Source organism: Chlorocebus sabaeus, chromosome 5, assembly GCF_047675955.1.
Source record: "Chlorocebus sabaeus isolate Y175 chromosome 5, mChlSab1.0.hap1, whole genome shotgun sequence".
NCBI lineage: Eukaryota > Metazoa > Chordata > Mammalia > Primates > Cercopithecidae > Chlorocebus > Chlorocebus sabaeus.
Window position 1 is genome coordinate 19016798 of NC_132908.1, and position 25799 is coordinate 19042596.

General features: G+C 46.0%; 1 protein-coding gene across 1 annotated transcript; it reads right to left on the bottom strand.

Annotated features, from left to right (window-relative positions):
• Nucleotides 1–28: 28 nt before the first annotated feature.
• Nucleotides 29–23138, bottom strand: NPIPB4 (nuclear pore complex interacting protein family member B4). Its single transcript, XM_037990103.2, has 4 exons — nt 23010–23138; nt 14827–14946; nt 5891–5952; nt 29–5770 (listed from the first exon to the last, which is right to left on the bottom strand). Exons 1-4 carry the CDS (start codon nt 23136–23138, stop codon nt 5668–5670), a joined length of 414 nt encoding a protein of 137 aa, XP_037846031.2. The 3' UTR covers nt 29–5667.
• Nucleotides 23139–25799: the final 2661 nt, after the last annotated feature.

Consider the following 25799-nt stretch of genomic DNA (forward strand, 5'->3'; position numbering starts at 1 on the left):
GATATCTTGGGACCAGATTCTCCCTCCTGGCACCAGCATCTCAAGGTAGCCCTAAGCACCCTTCAACAGCCAGGACACACGGGTCCAGGAGGGATGCCCATGTGGCTCCAGGCACCTGCCCGTGGCCTGGGTGAGGCCCCAGCAAGTGACTGGCTGAGAGGCTTATGGACAGGTTGGCTGGAAGGCTGGCTGGCTGAGAGGCCAGTTAAGGGGGTCTTGGAAGCTGGCCAAGAAGCCAGCCGCCTGGATAGCCAAGAGGACACTTGAGAGGCTGGCCGAAAGGCTGACTTGGAGGCTGTTTGAGAGGCTTGTTGCCTGAGAGGCTGGCTCAGAAGCTGCCCGGTTGAGAGGCTGGCTTAGAGGCTTGCTAAGAGGCTAGCTGGCTTAGAGCCTTGCTCAGATGCTGGCTGGCAGGTTGACTGGCTGAGAGGTCAGCCGGGAGACTCCCTGAAAGGCTAGCAGTCTTGCTGACTGAGCAGCTGGCTGATAGGCTGGTCCAGAGGATGGCGGCATCAGAAGCTTCCAAAGAGGCAGGCTGGGAGGACGGCCTAGAGGGCTGTATGGGAGGCTGTGTGACAGGCTGGATGGCTGAATGAGCTAGCCACTGGCTGAGAGAATGGCTGACTGAGAATCTGTCTGGATGAGAGAGGCTGGCTGCCTGAGAGGCTTGTTCAGAGGCTGCCTGGCTGAGAGGCTGACTTAGAGATTGACTGAGAGGCTGGCTGAGAGGCTGGGTGAGAAGATGACTGTTTCAAAGGCTGTCTGACTGACTGACTGAGTTAGAGGCTTACTGAGAGGCTGGCTGGCTGAGAGGCTGGCTGCCCAGAAGGTCAGTTGAGAGGCTACCTGAGAGGCTTGCTTGCTGAGAGGCCGGCTGGCAGGCTGGCTGGCCGAGAGGCTGGCAAAAAGGGCAGCTGTGATTCTGGCCAAGAGGATGGCAGTCTGTCTGGCCGAGAGGTTGACTGGAAGGCTAAATGAAAGACTGGCTGCATGGCCAAACGGCTGGCTGGGAGGCAGGCAGAGTGGCAGGCTGAGTGGATGGCTTGCTGAGAGCCTGGCTGTGAGGTTGCCAGGCTGAGAGGCTTGCTGAGAGTGTGGCTGGCTTAGAACCTGGGAGAAAGTCGGGATGGGAGGGTGGTTGGCTGGAGAACTGGCCAAGGGGCCACCTGGGAGGCTGGCCAACCAGAGGCTGACTGAGAAGGTGGCAGAGAGCTGCCTGAGAGGCTTGCTTGCTGAGAGTCTGGCTGACTAGCTGTATTAAAGGCTGGCCATGTGGCTTGCTGGGAGTCTGGTAGAGGCGCTGGTTGTGAGGCTGCATGACAGGTCTTCTAGCTGATACGCTGGCAGGCTGGCAGGCTGGCCAGGAGACTTGCTGGGTGGCTGGCCGAGTAGATGGCTAAGAGGCTGGTTGAGAGGCTGGCTGCCTTGCCAGCGTAGAGGTAGGCTGAAGGGCTGGTCCAGAGGAGGCTGGCTGGGAGGCTGTTTGAGAGACTGGCTGGGGAGGCCGGCAGAGAGGCCAGCTGGCTAAGTGGCTGAGAAGCTGCCTGGCTTACAGGCTGGGCTAGAATCTTGTTGAGAGGCTGGCTGGCTGAGAAGCTTGCTAAGAAGTTGGCTGGTTGGTTAGTTGACTGGCCGAGAGGTCGGCCAGTGCCAGGCCAGGATCCTGGCCTAGAGGACACCTGGGAGGTTGACCGACAGTCCAGCTGGGAGGCTTGCCGAGAGGCTGGTTGGAAAGTCGGGTGACAGGCTACCTGGAAGCCTGGGTGAGAGGACAGATGGGAGGCTGGCTCTGAATCTGCATGGCTGAGGGACCGGCTTAGAGGCTTTATGAGAGGCTGGCTGTCTGAGAGGCTGGCTCTGAGACCTCCTTGCTGAGAGACTAGCTTAGTGGCTTGCTGAGGGGCTTGCTGGCTTTTCGAGAGCCTGACTAGCAGGCTAGCTGGCTGAGGCAAGTCAAGGGGGCGACTTGAAGGATGGTTGAAGGGCCAGCTGACTCACTGGTCAAGAGGCTCGCTGGGAGGTTGGTTGCGAGGCTGGCTCTCTTGGTGGTTGAGAGGCTGATTGATAGGTTGGTCCAGAGGATGGCTGCATGGGAGGCTGGTGAAGAGGCAGGCTGGGGGGCTGGATGTCAGGCTGTTTAGAGGTTTTAGAGGCCGTCTGGGGAGTCTGGCTGAGTGCAGGCTTTGTGGTTAGCCGAGAGGATGGAGGTGAGAATGGTGACTGAGAATCTGCCTGGCTGAGAGGCTGGGTTAGAGGCTTGTAGAGATACTGGCTGGCTGAGAGCCTTGTTGGGAGGTTGAGAGGCTGCCTGCCTGAGAGGCTAGCTCAGAGACCACGTTGTTGAGAGGCTGGCTTAGTGGCTTGCTGAGATGCTGGTTTGCTGAGAGGCTTGCCGAAGGGCTGGTAAGCAGGCTAGCTGGCTGAGACACTGGTCAAGGGGGCGTCTTGGAGGCTGGCCAAGAGGATGGCTGAGAGGACGGCTGGCTGCATTTCTGCCTGGCTGAGAGGCTGGCTTAGAGGTTTGCTGAGAGGCTGGCTGGCTGAGAGGCTTTCCGAGAGCCTGGTGGTATGTTACAGAGGATGGCTGCTTGACAGGCTGGCTCACAGGCTGCCTGGCGGAAAGGCTCACTTAAAGGCCAGCTGAGAGATGGGTTGAGAGGTTTACTTGCTTAGAAGCTAGCTGGCAGGCTGGTTGGCTGGCTGAGAGTTTGGTTGGTTGGCTCTCTTAAAGGCAGGCCAAGTAGCTTGTGAGGCTGGATGACAGGCTCTCTGGCTGAGAGGTAGTCTGTCTGACTGGGTGTCTGCCTGAGAGGCTGCCTGGTTGAGAGGCTGCCTGGCTGAGACGCTGCCTGGTTGAGAGGCTGGCTTAGAGGCTTGCTGTGAGGCTTGCTGTGTGAATGGCTGGCGAGGCTTGCTGAGGTGCTGACTGGCAGGTTGGCTGGCTGAGATGCCAGCCAATGGTGCGGCTGGGAGGCTTGCCAAGAGGCTAGCTGACTCACTGGTATAGAGGCCACTTAGGAGGCCAGTCAAGAGGCCAGCTGAGAGATGGGCTCAGAAGCTGGCTGTCCTGCTGGCTGAGATAGTGACTCATAGCCTTGTCCAGATGTAGCCGCAAGGGAGGCTGGGGAATAAGCAGGCTGGGAGTCTGGCCTAGAGGCTGTCTGGGAGGCTGTTTAACAGGCTGGCTGGGGAAACCAGCTGAGAGGCTGGTTGGCTGGTTGGCTGAGAAGCAGGCTGAGAAAATGGCAGGCTGAGAAAATGGCAGGCTGAGAATCTGCCTGACTGAGAGGCTGGCTGAGATGTTTGCTGAGACAATGGCTGGCTAACTGTCTTGCTGAGAGGCTGGCTATGAAGCTGTTTGGGAGGCTGGCTGAGGAGGCTGACCAAGAAGCCAGCAGGCAGGCTGACTGAGAGGCTGGCTACCTGGCTGTTCCAGAGACTGGTTGAGCAGAAGTCTGGCTGAGAATCTACCTGGCTGAGAGACCAGTTTAGAGGCCTGTTGAGAGGCTGCCTGGCTGAGAGACTTCTAAGAATCTGTTTGAGAGGGTGGCTGCCTGAGAGGATGGCTGAGAGGCTGCCTGGCTGAGAGGCTGTCTTAGAGGCTTGCTGAGAGGTTGGTTATCAGGCTGGCTGACTGAGAGGCTGGCCAAGGTGGCACATAGAGGCTGGCCAAGAGGACATCTGGGAGGCTGGGCAAGAGGTTAAATGCATGGAAGCCTGCATGAGAGACTGGCTGGGAGGCGGTTTGACAAGCTGGCTGCCTAAAAGGCTGGCTCAAAGGCTGCCTGGTTGAGAGGTTGGCTTAGAGGCTTTGCTGAGAAACTGGCTGTATTAGAGGATTGCCTGGAGCATGGTTGGCAGGCTGGCTGGATGAGAGGCTGAGCAAGGGTTTAGCTGGAAGGCTGGTCAAGATGCAGTCTGGGTGGCTGCCTGCCTGAGAGGCTGGTTGCCTGGGAAGCTGGCTGAGAGGCTGCCTGCCTGCAAGTCTGGCTTAGAGGGTTACTGAGAGGCTGACTGGATTAGAGTCTTGCCTGGAGGCTAGCTAGTAGGCCAGCTGAATGAGAGGCTAGCTGCTTGAGAGGGCAGTTGAGAGGCTGGCCAAGAGGCTGGCTGGGAGGCTGTTTGAGAGGCTGGCTCAGAGGCTGCCTGATTGAGAGGCTGGCTTAGAAGTTTCCTGAGAGCCTGGCTGATCGAGAAGCTTGCCGAGAGCCTGGCTGGTCGAGAAGCTTGCCGAGAGCCTGGCTGGTCGAGAAGCTTGCCGAGAGCCTGGCTGGTCGAGAAGCTTGCCGAGAGACGGGCTGGTCGAGAAGCTTGCCGAGAGACGGGCTGGTCGAGAAGCTTGCCGAGAGACGGGCTGGTCGAGAAGCTTGCCGAGAGACGGGCTGGTCGAGAAGCTTGCTGAGAGACTGGCTGGCAGGTTGGCTGGCTGAGAGATCTGCCAAGGGGGTGGCTTGGAATCTTGCCAAGAGGTGGGCTAGTTCCCTGGTTTAGAGGTCACCTCGAAGGCTCACTAATGGATCGCCTGGGAGGCTGGCCGAGAGACCCACAGGCTAGCTGTCTCAAAGGCCAGCTGGGAGGCTGGCCAAATGGCTGGGTGAGAGGCTGAGCCAGAAAAGGGCTGGGAGGCTGGGCTGGCTGAGGTGCTGGCTGGCTGAGAGGCTGGATTAGAAGCTGAGTGGTTGGCTGGCTCAGACACCTCAGAGCCCTGGTCTATGAATTTTCTTAACTATCAACTGACTCTGGATAGGTAGGGCTCTGAGAATCTATAAATGAGTTCTAAATCAGGGGTTCCCAGTACACATCAGAAAAAAAGTCACTCATCCCGTAAACACAGACTAAAATTGAAAATAGAAACAGTCATGGATTGGAGGAATATCAATAAACCCTGAAAAGAAACAGCACTGCTCCTTTTCTTCAAGTTGTATGGACATTTAAAGTTCTGTAAATTTATAGCTACTTTAACTTTCATATCTGCCCAAGTACTATCAATATGTATGAAGAGAAATGGGCATAAAATGACCAGAAGTACTGAGAAAAGGTGAAAGTATCAGAAATTAACTGAAAAGTGTTAGGGTTACACCTAGAATGTCAGAAGAGTACGATTACATGGAAATTTAATTTACTAATGGAGTTATATTATATAGTCCACAATAAACAATTTAAACAAACAAAAAAACAGAGCTCCAAAAAATGTAAATAAATGTTGCTTTTCTTAAAGCAGATCTCATGGTACAATATTGATTAATGAAGACATAGCCAGAAAATGTCTGCTCTCATCAGCAGATATAGCTCCCATTCTAAAATGTTATTAGTGTTTTCCCAAATGAAAGAAAGATGAAGCCTTTGTGCTGACTTAAGGTGGGAAGGGGAGTTGGCCCATTTGCTTTCTAGGCTTACCTTTTCAGTTAAAAGTAACCAAGATGTCAGCGCGGGGCAATGTTCACAGTCAGTGGAGGAGACTGAGCTCCACCATTCTCAGGGGAGCATCTAAAAGACATTCAGCTGTGACATCTGAGAAAAATAGGGTCCTGCCACCAAACGAGACACATGCTTTCTGTAGTAAGTACTTAGAATTGTTTCCAGGAAACATAATTGTCACCCCACCTGAGCTCTCAACCCCAAAAGGAGAAGCAGGCTGTGTGGATTGTGCAGCAGAAGTAGCTACCTTCACAGTGAGCTCTCCAGAAAGTTCTCTCTAGGCCCAGTTGTCTCTGGGCTGGCTCCTGACTCTTGTGTGTCTCCATGACTCTGCTTCTCCATCATTTCCCATCTAGAAGACACACAAAGAATTCACTTGAAGAAGAATTAAAACACCAAGTTCTTTACTAGACACTCAAAGCTTCATCTTAAAACAAAAACATCCTTAAAAATGTCCACCACAATTACCTACCTGTGCTGCTTGTAGACAGCCTTCCTCTCGGCCATCTCCCTCTGCAAGGTTTGAGCACAGAACTGTGGGGAGAAAAATACATCCACGTCCTGACCTGGCAGACTAAGCCCAAAAGCAAGGGGGAAAAAACTGCTCAGTTGTCAAGGACCTTTCTTACAGAAGGGACGATCTGAAAAAAACCAACACATGAGAAATCGTATGTGAGAGAGTCTAAATGGCATGGCATTATCCACATCAGCACTGAAGGAGCCTGCAGCCGCGGGGAGGAGAGTTTCCTACTCTCCACCAAAGCTCTTGGGTGTCTTGAATTATTTTCCTATGGTTTAGAATCACTTTCATCAAATAAGCACCATTTCAGTATGTTTTTAAATAATCTGCCATGTTTCTGTTATCCTCACAACTACACCCTTACACTAGCCGTACACAGAAAATGTATTTCACAGGGTTTTCAAAGTACAGTATGATCAAAACTGTTGCTATAATGATGCCTCCTCTTTTACTTCATGCCTGCTGGATTCTGAGTTGACAATGTCCTTACCCACTGGGCACCATTGGGTACCTCATCCTTCACTGGGCATCTTTGATTATAAAGCTCTAGTCTCCTTGTATTAATATCCTTGCCATATTTCAAGAGTAGAAACAGCTGGGCACAGTCCGTTTGAAAAAATGTGGTTGATCCTACAACACGCTTTTCTAAGAATGACGGCGATGGATACCAGCCCTAGGATGGCAGAAATGAACTGACTTTCTACACAATCTGACCCGACTGGGGTCTAGAGATGTTTTGCTACTTCACATGTTTTGGTCACTGGTAAATCTTAAGGTATTTTGTTTTCTCTTGTGTGAATTCTCTCTCTCTCTAAATACGTCTTCTGACCACTTGTTTGTATTTCTGTCTTAACTGGGTCTAAACATTGTACAAAAGTTAAAAGCAAAACACTCCGATGGAAGTTTCCCATGTGGCTGGTGTTCAGTTTCTGAACTCACTTGAAGGTGTGTATTTTTTCCATAACCAATTTCCCTTTTTCCTCCACCTCTGATAGCTGCCTCTCTTTTTCTGCTCACTCACATTCTTTCATTCTCAGCTTCCTGAGATGAAAACGGAGGGAAATACACACACATGATCCTCTTGCCCATGTGGGATTCTTTCTGCCATTCTGGCATCTGAAGGCCATGATTCAAAGGCCCCCCGCAGCCTTCCCATACATGAAACAACTGATATTCAACAATAGGGAGGAAGAATTGACACCTCCCATTGACAGACAGAAAAAAAAACCACTCTGGCCTGCTAGCAAGTCACCTGTCATTCTTGTCATTTCCAGCTTGTCTCTGTGGCTCCATAGTCCTATTCTTAACTAAATGAGCACTATTAGAAGCTTCTATGAGATGCACTATGTGTACTTCCGGGGTCAGTCTTGTGCTTGACACACTGAAAGCTCATTTTAGTTCAGTGTGGAAAATCAGATCTCACCAACTCATCACAACTAACTCCATCAAGATGGAGCAGGGGACGGCTCCTCATCTGACTCCTCCCATACGAAGACCTGATTCTCATTTAGAGGCTGATGCCGGAACCCAGACAGTTAGCCTTTGAGAGATCCTTCCAGGACATGATGTCATTAACCCTGCAGTTCACTACTGCATGTTTCCATGATTCAGGACTGGAACTCTTGTCATCGACCTGAGGGCAAGAAGCTGTTCTTCCCCTTTCCAGGGCAAACTCATTTCCATACTGTGGGGATTCCAATAGATAGCATAACTTCCTGGCTATGCCTGTTGGACCGCCAGGCTCTCTGCTGCAGATCTGTGGATCCCTCATTTACATTTCATGGCTTTGAGATAGACTTGAGAAAAGACATCTATGAAATAATAGCTGAAAAATGACGTGAGTATACTTCACACCTGAATTGTACACTTCAACGTTGTTAAGATGGCAATGATCATGTTATGAATGTTTTCTTATGAATATTTTACCACAGGTTAAAATGTTTAACAATCTGAAAAGGAAGTAATATCTTCAGTTCTCTGAGTTCTAGAATTTGTAACATTTCACCTCCTGCTCCTTCCTGATCTGTAGCAGAGCATCTTATTCTTTTCCTGCTCTAATCAGGGTTCATGTTCCCTTCTGTGACAAAAACATTGCAAATATTTTAAAAAATAATTACGGAACTTAGAAATTTATAATTCAGTTAAAATGTGGATAAAAAATACAAACTCACAATGGGTCGGGAAGCCAAGATCTTTTTAAAAATATTTATAAATTTGCATTACACTATTTGTAATATATCCAAAAATATGTCCACACTGTATGGAAGAATGAGAAAAATATAAGAAAAAAGTCTTAAGGTTATAGATGAAAATATGACATAAAGACACGTTTATATATACACAAAACTGAGAGAGGACAGCTGCTGTAATAATAACACCTGGGTTATATTTCAACAAAAATAAACATAGACTGTTGTTTAGCCCAAGTTTATAAAAATGTTAACTTTTGAAAATTAATGTTCACTTTGTTGCTGAAACAGAGCACTTTATGTCAGATTTTCAAAGTCCATAAATATTTGCATAATATAGTCTTCCTGGAATTATAATTCAAACTGAGAGAACTGAAGTTAGTTAAAAACGCAATACCAAGACACCAATAACAAGAGTTCCCCCTCACATTTTAGAGCACTGCACCTAAAGCAATCAGTAGGAACCTTGGAAATCCATATGGAAAGCAATAAAAACTTTTGGGAATGTATAACCACTGCCACAAAAGGCACACATATTATTTTATAAACATTAAATTTACAAGTATTGGGGGAGAAAATGAATACAAAATGTAATTCAGACCAATTCACATGCCAAGACTGTTTTGTGCAAACAAAACCTCTCTAAAAAGCAGCCTCTGAGTTCTGTAGCACTTCCATCTTCAACCTCACAGTGGAGGTGAGTTCAGCCTGGGCTCCTGGGAGGGACACACTCTTTCTGGGTAGCCTGTGTCTGAAAGGGACCAGAAGCTCTGGGCACAATGGTTAAATATGTGGATCCAATGCACAAGAAGGACAAAGGCCATCTTGTCACTGACCAGGAAAACCTCCCCCATCTTGGGCACTCTTGTCACATCTGACAACTATCTGGAAGCAGCTTATCAGTATTGGGCTCCTACCTACATTAGATCCAATGGGGCTGGTAAAGCTTGGGTTCTGACAGTCAATGGCCATGAGCAAGGGTGAAGGTGGAAAATGCAATGAAGGAAATGTATAAAGTCTTCAAAGGTGAGGTAGGCAAAGAGAGTTTAACTGATCTATGAAAATGCAGCCAAGTAAAGGGAAAAAAAAATCCAACAAAGATTATCAAGTCATTTCCTCCTTCATAAGCTCAAAAGAAAGAATAGATTCTTCTTTGATTGGAGGTACTCATGTGAGGTGATTCTGCCTCAAGGCAGTGGCTGCTCCCCATTACTAGACTTTTCCAGATCCCTCCCTAAGAATCTGGTGGATTCTGGTCAGAAGAAATACTCTCATCTCTATAAGGTCACCTTTCTTGAGGGTAGCAGTGAGGTTTTATAATGTGAGAGTGAACACTTTCAAAGTGAAAACCTGTCATTTCTTTATATTTGGACAACCATAAGGACTTTTAAAACATTTCTGATTTGAGTAAATCAATGATCAGCACTTGACACATTTACAAAACAAAGGACAATAGAGTTCTCATTCACATCCTGCTCATGTCCCTCCTGGTGACTCCCATACTGCAAACATACCCAAAGAATACAGCCCTTTATTCTGTCACCTGATGGGCTTCTGAGTTTCCCATCACACTAATTTCACACAGACTCTCTGGAGGCAGCTCCCAAGAGCAGAAAACATGGACGAATCAGAAGTTCCTAAAAAGTTATCAAACTGGATGACACAGAACTCAAGTGACATTTCACTTTGTTTTTGTTTTGTCTGAGACAAGGGCTCACCCTGTCGCCCAGACTGGAGTGCAATAGGGTGATCGTGGCTCACTGCAACCTCCATCTCCTGGGCCCAAGCAATCCTCCCACCTCAGCCTCTCCAGTAGCTGGGACTACAGGCATGCATCACCAGGCCCAACTGATTTTCTTTTGGAATATTTTTGTAGATACAGGGTTTTGCTGTGATGCCCAGACTGGTCTTGAACCCCTGGACTCAAGCGTTCTGCACACCTTTCGGGCCTTAAAGTGCTGGGATTATAGGTATGAGCTGTGTAATTTCATGCCTCATGACACAGCCCAACGAAAAAGAAGAAACCCTGTGGGTCCAGTATCTATTCACATGGGTGGACTGATGGCTGGAAAACCCCAGCAAGAGAAGCCAAAACAGCACCCACTACACCCGCATGTCTTGGTCCTCTCAGGGCACCCTGAGGTGGCCAGGACAAAGGTGGGGGTGGCTTAGGGCTGGGGAAGGGAAAGGAATGGGGATAAGAGTGGGATCGCAGTTGAGGTGGAAGAGAGAAGTGAAGGGAAAAGGAGGGAAGGGAAGGGTGGCCGTTGGGCACCTGGAGGAGGAGGAGGAGAAGGGGCTCTGAGAAAGTATCCAGTTCAAACTAAGCCCTCAAGCACTGGTTGGAGGACCAGCTACAAGTCAGTGAGAAGGTCGATCAGCAAGGCAATGGGACACGCGGGGCAGGAGAGCGGGAGGCTTAGGAGCAGTTGGAGGAAGACCAGGGCTCTGGGTTCCACCAAACCTTCTCCTGTCTGGTGCTGCCTTAGCAACCCTGGGGCATTATACCTCCTCTCCATCAATCCCTGGCCCCAGAATGTGGTGCCTTACAGTGGACATTCCATGTGGTGCCTGAATTCTTCCACACCCCCTCCCCAACCTGAGAACCCAAGCACCATTCCAAGGACAGATCCTCTCTGGAACCTTCTCAGACCTTCAGATTTCTGGTCCTCCCCAACCCAGCTCCCTATTCCTACTTCTGGTCCACTCCTTCTTTCCTGAGCTTGGCTGCAAAACATAAAAAACAAATGATGGCAGGATGGCAGGAAGAACCTCATGTACAAGCAGAGCACGAGACTCCATAGCCCCCTCTCAGCTATTTACAAGCAACAAAACATCAGTAGGATGCAGAACGTCTGAATAGCGAACCCTCTCCAGCACATACATGTACCATCCATCCATCATCCTTGTATCTTGGGAACAAATGTTGGAGATACATTCATTTTAAGCAAATGTGGTACATTTACAAAAATTAACCGGACTTGTTTTGTTAATCAAGCAAATCTCAATATATTTAAGAGAAATCAAATCACATAGCATATTTCTGATCATATAATTGTGCGAGAAACAATGATAAAAAGCTAAGCAAAAACTTTTATATGCTCGGAAATTAAAGTGCCCTTATAAGTAAGATATAAACATGAGAAAGAATCCAAAATGAAACAAAACTGCCTTTGCACTCAATGATAGGATCATAATATGGCAATAGAATGTTTCTCTCTGGCCTGGGTAATCCACTTTGTGGCACAAGGTTGTGTGATCTCAAATCACCCCAACCCACCTAGGTATTTTAACATCTGAAATGGAGTGATGATGTCACTAATCTGTGTCACCTTACTGCCTGTGAGTGTGGACTTTAAATTTTGAACCCTAATAAGGGGAAGAAAACCAAATTGATTTCCATGGCTGACCTCCCAGGGATGTCCAAGGATTCTGTACTTTTCAAGAGACAAAGATCTTCAGCTTCTCTCCTGGGCCATTTGGCCACAATACCCAGAGGGTTTGGCTGCCTCATGAGTGATGAGTGGGGAGTGTCAGACAGGTAGACAGAAGCCAGGGGCCCGGTGATGAGAACAGACCCCCACTGTCCATCACCTTTTCTGGCCCTGTCCTCAGCTAAATTTCCCAAAGGCCGCCTTCTACCTGATCGCACAGAATGTGCTTAAACTTACTCAGGCCTCTGGCAGCTTAAAACCACTGCTTGAAATCCCTTTACCATTTACTAGAACATAAAGTTATTGTAAACAGGAAATATTCTTTTGATGCTACAAATAGTCAATGCCTTTACCAAAAATAGAAAGAAACCCTAAGAAACAAGCAAAACAAAAACAAAACAGGTATAACAAAACACTGGAATGAAATTCTACCTATATGCTGTTGCCTGCATAAAGAGCTCCAGATTTGGGTTGTCTTAGTTGTAAAAGAAGAGATCAAGTGAAGGGGGGGTTGAAGTCAGATTAGCCCAAAAGTGAATGGTACAGAGTACCATGATGTCCATGAAAGTTTGCCAGGGTCGTCTTGATTATAGCCCAAGCAGAGACAGGGAAAGAAAGGAGATGTGAGCAGAGTTTGAGGCCTCAAACAGGGGAGGTTATTCATGTAGCCTAGGAAAGGTTCCCAAAAGCAGGGTCAACCTCCTTTGCAGGCAGGTCCCTTATGGAAGCAGAGCCAGGCATCCTGGATTTGAGACCAGCTGTGTGACCCTGGACTGATTTCCTTCCATACAATGAGAGTGCCAGTGGCTGTATGCAAAGACTGTCTGAGGATAGGAGGAAGCAATCTGTTGAGCACCTGTGCACCTGAGTATCGTCACCTCCCAAGGGCATCTTTCCTTCCAGAACTCGTGCCTTGGAAGGTCCTCGGACACTAAAGGCAGTGATGATGATAACAGCAGTAAATCATCATTTACTGCTGAAGAGGGAGAGCCAAGGGGTAGGGCTTCTATGTCCTGGATAGGAATGAGTGTCTGGATACTCCTGGGAACAGCTGAGTGAGTCCTGTAGGGCTCATAGGTGTCCTGGGGCAGGTCCATCTTCAGTGGCATTGGGCCTAGGCCGGGATGTTGAGGCAGCCACTGGAGCATCAGCAGTACAGGCAGGCACAGAGGCAGTGGATCCAACAGAGGTGGCAGGTTTGGAATGGTCTGGTAAGCAAGTAGTGTCCCCAAGCCTGGCTGACCACTACCTCCCACAGAAGATGCTCTGTCCCTTGCCTCACACTCTAGCAGGGCAGAGGCTGGCACCTGGAGCCTCATGGAGCATCCCTGAGACCTCTGTGTCATTAAATGGGCACTTGAGTCACTCAGGGCTATTGGAACAAGGAGGGAAAATCAGACCCCAAGATGTTTTGGGAAAGTGTTTAGCAAAGCACAGAATACACACACAACACAGGGGCACTGATATTGTGGGAGCTAATATTTTATGAACTCCAGCCCTAATCTGAGCACTCTCACCTGTGCAATCTGAAAGAAACGGGAGACTTTCAGGAAAGATAGTGTCTGAGTTTAACTTAAAGGAACTAAAACGTTGGAATTTTTACACTCCTTCCACCCTTCCAAGTCAACTCTTTCAATGCTCCCATCCTTATCACTATCATGTGAGTAACTGGGGCAGTCAGGGATTTACTGACTTAATGTCACTCATTCGATTCTAAGTTCACTGCTGATTACGTCTGACCAATCTCCTTTTTCCAGACTTCACTCTGTTTAATCTTGCTGGTGATAATTTTGTGCAGCTCTGGGACAAACTACACCTGGATAAAGCAGATCCACGGTGACTTAGTCCTACTATCATTTCCCATCAATTCCCCACTCTTCTCCTCTGCCCCTCCACAGTCTCCCACATAGGCTGACACCATATGTTGGCCTTAATTGAGTCCCCAAGTATTTCAGGCTCTCCCCTGGACCCTTTGAAGGTGGATGTAGCCATGGGATTTGCTTTCACCCAGGAGATGTGAGTGGAAGTGAAGCATATAACCTTGAGGCAAAAGAGTTGGGAGCCATTGAGACTGACCATCCTCTCCTTCATCTCTTAGAGCAGCTGGCAGGTCCCACATGGAGGCTGCTCCTTTATTCTCATGCAGAATGAGGGGATATAGAGCACAGGGGCCAGGAGAGCCATGGAGGACATGCAGCATGAGCGGGAAAGAGCTTTCAGTGTTGTACATTTCCATTGTTTGGGCTGTTTGTTACCTACAGTGATACCTAGCCCATCCTAGCAGACACGCACCATCTACTCCACACTCTGTGAAGCGGGCTATACTATCTCAGGTTGTACAGGGCATTAAGTGAAGTAAAAATGCATGTAGAACATTGAGCCCATGGCCTGGCACGCACAGTGAGTACTCAATGTCAGCCATGTAGCTTCATAATGTGTACTGTCAGTACTCAAATAATGTAGCCAAGTATTACAAGGAAGGAAATGTAAACTTTTTTGCATATGTATTTCTTCAAACTTTATTTTCAAACAGATAGGATAAAACTATGTATTTTTTGCATAGCCAGTGTTTTTCTCTTAATAGTATATTGTTAAAATATTTTTATCTCAAAAATAAAAGATTTTTTGAGATTATCACTTTAAATTATATGATAATGTTCAATTTAGTGAATAATTTAATTATTATTATTGGATTTTTGTAGGTTGCACACAGCATTTAAAACAACTGAAGAAAAATAAAAAATAAGAATGTATTACATATTGTAAAATTAATATGATTTTATTAATTCTTTTATTCATATGTATAGGACATATATATAATACAGAATGCATTTCTTATTATAAGTTATGTTAAAAAATAGTTTAGAAGCTGCTGATTTGGATTTCCTTTTCAAATTTTGCAAGATTATAAATAACCTTTTTAAGTATTGCTGGGCCCTTATCTGGTTGTTTTTGTTTTTAGGTGAGCATGTCAGCAATAATTCCTTTTGGGTTTCTGACACAAGATAGCAGTTTTCATCCAAATAAGTCAACTACTTCACCCCATCCCTAAGCCACTCAGATAGAAGAAAAAGCCAGTACTGTGACTGCCAAAGCTTCCCCAAGCATGGCCATGCTATGAGACGTGGGACAGCCAAGAACTGGGAACTGCTCAAGGGCACTAGGTCCCATCTGTCTGCACTCACTCACCTTCCTCATGTACTCGCATGGGGGATGTCACTGACTGTTCAAGGGCACCGGACCCCATCTGTCTGTGCTCACTCACCTTCCTCAGGTACTCGCATGGGTGTGTCACTGACTTTACATGCTGCTGCAGCTCCTTGGTGAGCCGGCCCTGGTCATGGGACAAGAACTGTGGAGTCAGGACAATGAAGAGCTTCACCACCTGCAGAATGAGAACAGGGGCTCATGACGAGTGCCAATCCAGTATATAGTTTTAAGAGAAAACGTTTGTCAAATTAGTGGGAAAAAAAGGTGATGTTTGAGTCTATAGTGGTCATAGAGCATGAGGGCTTCAGAAAAAAACAGGACCAAGTTCAAATCCCTGTACTTTGAATTTGTGCTTCATGCCATGCAAAATTACTTTACCCCTCTTAACCTCAGTTTCCTTCTGTGTGAAATGGAACAATGAAGTTTCATTCCTCATTCAGTTTCTGTCAAGATTTCATGAGATAGTACATATAAAACATCCAACTCATTTAAATGTATAATCATTCCTCTCATAATTAGTAGTGGTGAGGTGGGAAATTAAAGAAAAATAAAATGAAAAAGAAAGAGAAATAAGCTTCCTTATATTAGGCTGACTTTTCCCAGAGGCAGCAACAAGCACAGCCCAGACCCAGAAAAAGCCTTGATAATACTATCTAATGTGCTCTGAAGACTCTCCCAGCACTCCCTCAACATAGCGAGAAAAAAAACCAAATTTTCCTTTGTTTTATGGTATAAGTTTATAGATTCCTGTTCTCTGTTAGTGACTTCAAGTATTCTGTTTTATCTAAGCGGCACAGCGAAGGTCATGAGCCATCTGAGCAGACCTGAGCTATGGCCACCTGGGCACCATAGTGAAGGTTATAGGATAAGACTGTGCCTAGGCAAACCTAGATAACAGACATCTGGGTTGCATAGCAACGGTCATGGCCATGTGTAATCCTGAGTTATGAACCTGTTACAATTTAAATAACTGCCTTTGTTCTGCCTCTGCATCCTTGCTGTTATGCCACTATGCTTTGTGCCACTGTAAGCTTGTTTCAGGCTAGCCCACTCCCCTTTTTGAAGTGTGTATAAAAGTCAAGTGCTGTCTTTGTTCATCTTCGTTCTGGGCCCAGATTTTGGATGCTGAGTCCGCTGGGTCTGAGTGCACTCAATAAAGATTCTCCTGTATAAACCCCAAGGTCTCTCTTGCTTCCCGATTTTCCGCAACAGTGGTATCAATTTCACTATTACTGTATATACAGTTCTGTGCTTCAAGCCTACAAAGAAAGAAAATGTTGGCCAGGCACGATGACTCACACCTGTAATCCCAGCACATTGGGAGGCTGAGGTGGGTGGATCAGCTAAGGTCAGGAGTTTGAGACGAGCCTGGCCAACATGGTGAAATCCATCTCTACTAAAAATATAAAAATTAGGCGGATGTGGTGGCAGGCACCTGTAATCCCAGCTACTCTGGAGACTGAGGTAGGAGAATCACTTGAACCTGGAAGATGGAGGTTACAGTGAGCCAAGATCATGCCACTGCACTCCAGCCTGGGTGACAGAGTGAGACTCTGTCTCAATTTAAAAAAAAAGAAAAGAAAAAAAAAGTTAACTCAGCCAGGCGCGGTAGCTCACTCCTGTAATCCCAACACTTTGGGAGGCCGAGGCAGGTGGATCACAAGGTCAGGAGATTGAGACCATCCTGGCTAACACAGTGAAACCCCATCTCTACAAAAAATACAAAAAAGTTAGCTGAATGTGGTGGCGGGCACCTGTAGTCCCAGCTACTCTGGAGGCTGAGGCAGTAGAATGGCGTGAACCCAGGAGGTGGAGCTTGCAATGAGCCGAGATCGCACCACTGCACTCCAGCCTGGGTGACAGAGTGAGACTCTGTCTCAATTTAAAAAAAAAAAAAGGAAAAAAAGTTAACTCAGCCAGGCGCGGTGGCTCACGCCTGTAATCCCAACACTTTGGGAGGCCAAGGCGGGCAGATCACAAGGTCAGGAGATTGACACCATCCTGGCTAACACAGTGAAACCCCATCTCTACTAAAAATACAGAAAATTAGCTGGGCGTGGTGGCCGGCACCTGCAGTCCCAGCTACTCTGGAGGCTGAGGCAGGAGAATGGCATGAACCCAGGAGGCGGAGCTTGCAATGAGCCCAGATCACGTCACTGCGCTCCAGCCTGGGCAACAGAACAAGACTCCGTCTGGGGGAAAAAAAAAAAAGTTAACTCTAAAAAGTGCTAGTGATTTGTCATTTTTATTAATTATAACCCTTTTTAGTCACACAAGGCTTTGTACATGGCAGGCGCTCAATAAACACTTGTCAAATCAATGCATGTGCACTCCGGAGCCACACTGTTTAGATTCTATTCTGCCTCCACCACTTATTAACTATGTAATCTGGGCAAGATAATTAACCTCTTTATGTCTGCATTTCCTTCTCTATAAAATATATATAAGAATCCCTAGCTTATTAGGTTGTTGCGAGGGGGGAATGATTTGGCACACAACAGGGGCTTGTTAAATATTAACTGTGATGATCTCCTTCCAAATCTCTATTTTCAGAGCCACAGACGAGTGCCACCTGCTGACCCTAGTGTGTAAGTGCACATGATCACCAACTATGCTCTTTTCTCCACCCAAGGTCCAAGAATTGGGTAGTTAAGGCCTGGAGGTTTCTTCTGCATCTGACTTCTCAGTGTCCATATAAAGACTTTTGTATTCTCTTTCTCATATTCCTGCAGATGGGGTCCAGGTTGCCCAACACAGTTGGGTGATCCTCAGGGCAGTGACCACCTATGCCAGCCCTATGAGGTAGCTGGAGGATCATCGTTCCCTCCTTCTCAGGCTCTGGGTAGATGCCAAGTCTGGGGTGACCCATGCCCTCAAGTTTCTCACTTTGGAGGGTCGCATTTTCCCTTGGCAAGGAGGGTAAAGGTCACAGGAAGCCAACGACCCGTGACCTGCCTGTGCCATGGGCCCAAACTCCTGAAAGTATGCATTACAGGATATTGAGCAGCATCTCAAGACTCTACTCGATGCCAGCAGCACCTCCTCCCCACCATTTGTGACAATCAAAAATGTCCCTAGGCTGGGCGCAGTGGTTCACACCTGTAATCCCGACACTTTGGAAGACTGGGGCGGGCAGAGCACCTGAGGTCAGGAGTTCAAGACCAGCCTGGCCAACATGGCAAAACTCTGTCTCTACTAAAAATACAAAAATTAGCCAGGCATGGTGGCACACGCCTGTAATCCCAGTTACTTCGCAGGTTGAGGCAGGAGAATCGCCTGAACCCAGGAGGTGGAGGTTGCAGTGAGCCAAGATCGTGCCACTGTACTCCAGCCTGGGCAACAGAGCAAGACTCCATTTCAAAAAAAAAAAAAAAAAGTCCCAAGATACTGCCTAATGTCTCCTGGGGGACAAAATTGCGCCCTAGTCTATAAACTACTGGTATATCCTCTAGGACAACTGGACACTTTTCCAGGGACAACCAGAGCTTGACAATCCCAGAACTCCCACTCAAAAAATTTATCCTCTAGTACTACTTTTTTAGAAACACTGTCATTTAGAACCAGCCCTCAAAAAAGAAAGAAAAGCATATTTATACTGCCTTGAAGAGAAGCTAACAAAGTTTGACTTGAAGGTTATATTCAGTTTAGCCACACCACCTGAGCATCCAGTAGAGTTACAATGTATATTTGTTTCATTCAAACTCAATACATGAGGAGAGAAAGGAAGAGAGGAGCAATTTAAGAAGTGCAGGCTTGTCCACCCTCTTTTGCCACCAAAGTGCGGATGCCCAAGAGGGAAAGTGCTACGCAAGACAGAATAATGCAAATACAAATTTTCTCTTTTCCTAGTCAGTGCCAATGCCTTTGGTCCTATGTGAGCATCTTGCTCATGTTTCAATAGTAATTCAGAGACTGTTCAATGATTATTCTGAATGCATATGGTTTGGTTTGTGTTCTACCCACACCCTCTGGTTCATTTGGGGCCTCAGTGTTTGAGAAGCAAGCTGTTCTAGGCTTTCTCACCTGTCTTCAGCAAGGCCAGTGGTTAAAAGCTAAGCTCCAAATCAAACAGGCAGGGCCCTGCTACTTACTAATAGTGTGGCCTCGGACACTCAAGATAACCTTCCTAAACCTCCATCAACTCCATCTATAAGAGAAGATTAAGAGCCACCTCGCAAGGCTGTGGTGAGAATTTAATGTAAGTGACTTGCTTGGTGAGATCACCCTGACGAGTGGGAGATGCCTGGTACACAATATCATGAGTGTCAACTCAGCCTTTTATTATTTGGAAGGCCTTGGGCAAGTTCTTTAAACTCTCTGAGCCTCAGTGTCCTCATGTGTAAAGCAGGGGTTGAGAGGAGTCTAAGAATGCTTCTAAAGCCCTTACAACCTGCTCAATCAATATTAGCTGTTATATCATGTGGCTTGTAATAAACACTTAGTATCATTAATAGCATTTTGTCTCACCTTCTAACATCTTTAATAGCTAAGTTCTCCTCCATCTGTTAAAACGTAAGCTGTCAGAAATTTTTGTTATAATCACTAATGTGCCCCATATGCCTAGAATAATGTCAGGCAATACAGTAGGTGTTCAACAAGTATTTGTCGAAGGAACTTTCCTAAGACTTGCCTCTCCTAGCTTCTATGCTTGCTGCTTGAATGTCCTAATTATCTTGCAGGGAAAGCACTCAGGTTCCTCTCAAAAAGGCACCATGCAACTCTGTCTCTCCAGATATGAATTCAAGAGGCTGTGGCACTGCTTGACAGGAGGGGAGGCACTCACCCCAGAGGTGCTGGAGCAGTGGAGGGCGCAAACTGGGCTGGAGCTACATGAGGGCTATGGACAGGCAGAAGTGATATATTTAAAGAGCAACATTTATGTTTATTATATGTGGGGGCCTTTCTGCCCCAGGATTTTCAACCTGAGCCCCTGAAGTGCCTCCATCCCACTCTAAATTTTTACAGAGTTTCCCAGTACACCTCATCTTGCCAGTAGTTACCAAAACCGGCAAACTGCTCAGTTAGATTTTGCTAAAGGGGTGATGATGATTATTCCATCATACTCGCCTCCCCTTCATGCAGGAGAAATCTTAGGGGCTTTAGTAGGTGGGTGAGGCTCAGAACTGAGCAGCTCATCTTTCCAACTGTGCTGGGAAGAATCATCTGAGAGCCTCTGTGGGGAATTTATTCCAAGGTGCACTTAATGGAGTCTAAGGAGAAGTTTTCAAAGTGTGGTCCTCAAACCAGCAACACCAGCATCATTTGGAAATTTGGTAGAAATGCAAATTCTTGGACCCCACTCCACACCTAACGCATTAGAAACTCTGGGATGAGGCCCATAAATCTGTGTTTCAACAATGCTCCAGAATCTCCAATTTGATTCTAAAGCACACCCATGTTTGAGAACTCCTGGTCTCAAATAGCATATTTCAGTAGGTGTGCTTAAATACTGGGAAAATTAGTCCAAATTGAATCTTAAGTTTCATTGTCATGATATCATTTCAGAAAATAAATTTTTGTCTACTTATGCAAAGTTTGTCCTCTCAATAGGGAATAATTTGTGCTGATTAGAAAGGAAAAAAAATTAAACCAGGCTCAATGGGGAAAAGAATGCTGCACTGTGATGTCCAGGAGGTTGAGAAAATATCTGACTGCTTCGATAAAGCAGAAAGAACGTTTTACAGTTTTCTGCTATTCACTGTACAACTCTTCACAACCTGCTGTCATTTTGTGAAAAGAAAATTTTAAGACTATCAATTGTCTTTCATTCTAGATTGTAGATGAAAATGGCAATGTTCTACCACCTGGCAAAGAAGGGGAAATTGCCCTCAGACTAAAGTCTACACTGCCCTTCTGTTTCTTCTCTGAATATGTGGTATGAGGATAGAAAGTGCTAGTCATGCCTTAATACAGACCTCGGTCCAAATTTCATTTCCACCATGTCTTGCTTGTAACCTTGGGCAAACAACAAAATCTATTTCATCAGCAGTAAAATGCGGAGACTATCATCTATCATCTGAGTATTGTAAAGATGAAATTCCAAATGTAACAAACCAGTTGCAGTGGTCAGAAAGGACAACTGGACAGGGTAGGATGGGGGTGCAGTTGGGGGGTGCTAGAGGCAGAAGAGCAGCTTTTTATTATACTCTTTGGGACCTTTTGTATTTTACACTAGGAACTACCTTTATTAAAAAATTAATTTCCAGCCATGGACAGTGGCTCATGCCTGTAATCACAACATTTTGGGAGGCCGAGGTGGGAGGGTGACTTGAGCCCAAGAATTCAAGACCAGCCTGGGAAATATAGCGAGACCCTGTCTCTACAAAAACATAAAACAATTAGCCAGGTGTGGTGGCACATGCCTGTGGTCCCAGCTACTCAGAAGGCTGAGACGACAGGATTGCTACAGCCTGGGAGGTCAAGGCTGCAGTGAGCTATGATCAAGCCACTGCAGTCCAGGATGGGCAACAGACTCTGTCTCAAAATATAAAATAATTTCCTTTAGAGGTACAATTTGTCACTTAATGAGTGCCATGTCTGTCTCTGTTCTGACCAAACTAATCCCCAAATGTCATCTTTGATTCCTAGGACAGTCCAGAGAAAACTGCTGCCATGGTAAAGGGAGATTTTTATGTCACTGGAGACAGAGGAATGATGGACAGCGATGGGGATTTCTGGTTTGCCGGCAGAGTTGATGATGTCATTATTTCCTCTGAGCTTGTAGATTTGCCACTCTTAAGAGGCAAGGATTGACAGGAAGGGAGATCTCCTACTGGAGGATGTGGTGGTCAAAGGCCTCTTTTCCTTTTCAGGTAACATATTGGGCCATTTGAAGTGGAGAGTGCGCTTGCTGAGCACCCAGCAGTTGTCGAATCGGCTGTTGTCAGTAGTCCAGATCCAATTTGCGGAGAGGTAGATGAATGTCATTAATTAAAGTAGCAACTTTATATTTTCGAGTTCTGTCCATTTGACTACGGTAAAGGCTGAACCAAAAGTGGTCATTTAATTTTCACTATGAGGCATGCATTTGGCCAAAATATAAACCAGGCAACCAACTTTACAGTAAGTTGTGTCCCAAAGGGGAGCTATTAGGATTCTTTTGAAGGCAAGTGACAGAAACAACTCAAACTGTCCTAAGTTAAAAAAAAAAAAAAAAGACATTTGGCTCATGGTAAGTGACAAGTATTCAAGTACAGCCACATCCAAGGGTTCATGTAAGGTTGGCAAGACTTAGTCTCTCTCCATTTTTGGCTCTTCTGTTCTTTATGCTGGCTCTATTTGAGCGGGTTCTTCCTATTTGATAGCAATCAACTCCAGACTTACACAGGTTAGCAACCCTCCATCCCTCCAGGAAAGGACAGAGCTCTGTTTTCAATCGTTTCAAGTCTCAGGACTGCATTTGCCTACCTTAGATCACATCTCTTACCAGTGTGGTTCAGGGTAATCGTATATGCTGATCGGCCAGACTTGGATCATATTGTGTCCGGAATTGGTGGGTTCTTGGTCTTGCTAATTTCAAGAATGAAGCCATGGACAGTCGTGGTGAATGTTACAGCTCTTAAAGGCGGTAGCATCTGGAGTTGTTCATTCCTCCCGGTGGGTTCATGGTCTCACTGGTTTCAGGAGTGAAGCTGCAGACCTTTGTGGTGAGTATTACAACTCATGAATGAGGTGTGGACACAAAAAGCGAGCAGCAGCAAGATTTATTGAAAAGAGTGAAAGAACAAACCTTACACAGCGTGAAAAGGGATGACAGCGGCCGCCACTGCTGGCTCAGGCATCCTGCTTTTATTCCCTTATCTGACCCCACCCACATCCTGCTGATTGGTCCATTTTACAGAGAGCTGATTGGTCCATTTTGACAGGCTGCTGATTGGTGTGTATACAATCCTCTAGCTAGACAAAAAAGTTCTCCAAGTCCTCACCAGCTTAACCAGACACAGAGCACTGACTGGTGTATTTACAAACCTTGAGCTAGACACAGGGTACAGACTGGTGTTTACACAAACCTTGAATTAGACACAGAGTGCTGATTGGTGTATTTACAATCCTTTAGCTAGACATAAAGGTTCTCCAGGTCCCCACCGGATTAGCTAGATACAGAGTGCTGACTGGTGCAACCATGAACCCCAAGCTAGACACATACAATGCATATACAATCCTCTGGCTAGACATAAAAGTTATCCAAGTCCCCACCCGACTAAGGAGCCCAGCTGGCTAGCCTAGTGGACCCCGCACCAGGGCCTTGGGTGGAGCTGCCCGCCAGTCCTGCCCGGCACCTGCACTCCTCAGTCGTTGGGTGGTTGATGGGACCTGGTTCCGCGGAGCAGGGGGTGGCACCTCTAGGGGAGGCTCCAGCATGGGCATGGCGGGCTGCAGTGCTGGGGGACCGGCGAGAATTCGAGCCCGGCAGGCCGGCAGTGCTGGGTGACCCGGCGCACCCTCCACAGCTGCTGGCCCAGGTGCTAAGCCTCCTGCCCGCGCCTCTCCCTCCATACCTCCCTGCAAGCAGAGGGAGCCAGCTCTGGCCTTGGCCAGCCCAGAGACGGGCTCCCACAGTGCAGTGGTGGGCTGAAGGGCTCCTCAAGCGTGGCCAAAGCAGACGCCAAGGCCGAGGAAGTACTGAGAGTGAGCCAGGGCTGCCAGCACGCTGTCACCTCTCAATATGTCTGTCATTGGAGATAGGGGTTGGTGTCAATCCCACCAGAGAGAAGTTAGGGTAATACTCTATAGGAAAAACTACAGTAGCTACTAAAAAGGGGAAACAGATACTGTATAAGCATATGCAGATTTCACTGGATAGGCAGCAGATTTCACTGAATGGACAACTGCCATGGAACTCAGAATACATTTTCTCACAGAAACAAGGCAAACAGAAAATTGTGGCCAGTTTCCCAAACAAGTCTCATGAGACTGTTTAGGATCAATGGAAAGGAAACTCTCGCAATGACAATAATAGTCTTACTTCTAGGAAGAAGCCCTATTTTCCTAATTTCCTTTCCTCATGGACGTTTCCTACAGACACAGCAAGTGACAAAATTTCAAAAGTTTGTCAGAATCCTCCCACATCTGTACCTCTCCCTCTCACACACCAGTGAACCTCTGCAGTGACACTATGGGTCCCCTACTCTTACCATTTATACCCCCTCCACTCCCCATTTATTCCATTCTCAGAAATAGTTTCCTTTTGCTGCCATGTTCTCATTCTCTCAATATAAATGATTTCAGCTGAACAGAAGTAACCACCAATTAGAATCAATGTATGAACAATGAATAATATAAATTATGCTTACTAACCTCAGTAATTTTCTAATTGGTAGGTTTTAAACAGTATTACAAAGAGAAGCAAACAATATGAAGCAAGAAACGACCTTGTAGAGATAGATCAATCTTTCCTGAGAGTTTTTTGCTTCATTTTGTTTTGTTTTGAGACGGAGACTTGCTGTGTTACTCAGGCAAAAGCAGTTCAGTCGTGCAGTTATAGCTCAATGCAACCTCAAACTGCTGGGTTCAAGCGATCCTCCCGCCTCAGCCTCCTGAGTCGCTAGGACTACACGTGTGCACCATTGTGCCCTGCCTAAATTTTTCTTTTTAGTCTTTGTAGAGATGGGGTCTCACTATGTTGACCATATAGTAGCTCATTACATAGGTAGAAGGCACCTTTTTTTGTTTAGCCCTAAGAATCTGAAAATGTTTTGTTAGAACAGTATAAATGCATGATGAACTAGAGCCTTTAATCAACTCTGCAATACTGAATCGCTACTAAGAATCTTTCTAGAAATCTTTCGTCTCATTCTGTATGAGAAAAGAACAGTGGCCAAGAATGACCAACTGCCTTGTTTTTAGGGACAGCACTTGACATCTATCCTAGGACTCTTGGCCCTAATACCCCTATAAATTCAAAGAACATGACTGTACATATCAAGGGGCCCCATTTAATATTCAGAAAGAATACCCAAAGAAACCAGAAACTTTCATCGAATGATTTAAGAACTATACTATATAAAGACATGAAGATGGCCCTGTAGTTTCCTTCTAACCATGGAATTGGTTGATATTGACTGATCATCTGCATGAAATTTCTATTTCAGTTAGCATCATTTCAGTCAAAAGGTAGTTAATTTCAACCTAAGAACTACTCACATTTTCTCCATTACATTCACTAAATTAATGAACTTTGACTTTCAGAAAGGCTATTTGAGGGCATTTTAAAATACAGTAGTAGTCTTATTTTGAGAGAACAGAATAAAAAGAGGATTTTTATGGTCAAGCCAGGGCAGAAAACTGTATATATTCCAAATTATCCCTAAAAGATCTTCAATCTCCAGGATCCAGCTCTGAAAAGACAAGAACTAAGTGTTCTTTTTGCATTTAGGTGTAGTCTCCATTTTCCAGGAACAGTAGAGACCTAGGACTAGTTTGAACTAGGGGAGAGCAATGGGGTAAAGGGATTATTACTTTCTTGTGGCAAAGCATTTAAGTGAATTTGCACTAAAAACCCCTAAGATGGAGCTACACTGTCACCCTTCTTATATAAACAGAACGGTTTCTAGTGTCCATGAGATTCAATAAGCTTAGGCTTATTATCAAGATAATCTAGACTTTAAAATTCAGTCTCAGAGTTTCATGCAAGCTCCCTCCTATTGCACTAACTGGAAGAATGGAATCAAATGTCTCATAATGTTTTTCTGTATATTAGGTGGAATTTGTTCAAGAACTCCCAAAGACAATCACTGGGAAAATCAAACACAATGTTTTAAGAGACCAAGAATGGGGTCGATAGCTTGATAAAAAAAAAACTGAAGGGTTAAGTAGTAATATGATTGCTTTCTCTCATTATTTGTTCCTGATAATTCCGTGACTACTCTCTTAAAATGTTTAAGATCCTTCCTGGTTGAAGTTTTTGTTTACTACTTAGCTAAAAAATTAAAAAAGAAAAGTCTAAAAATATATGGATGAAAATTGTTTTAATAACCAAACTGACAAAGGTAATAATGGTTTCTAGTGTTTAAAATAGGAGTCAAATGA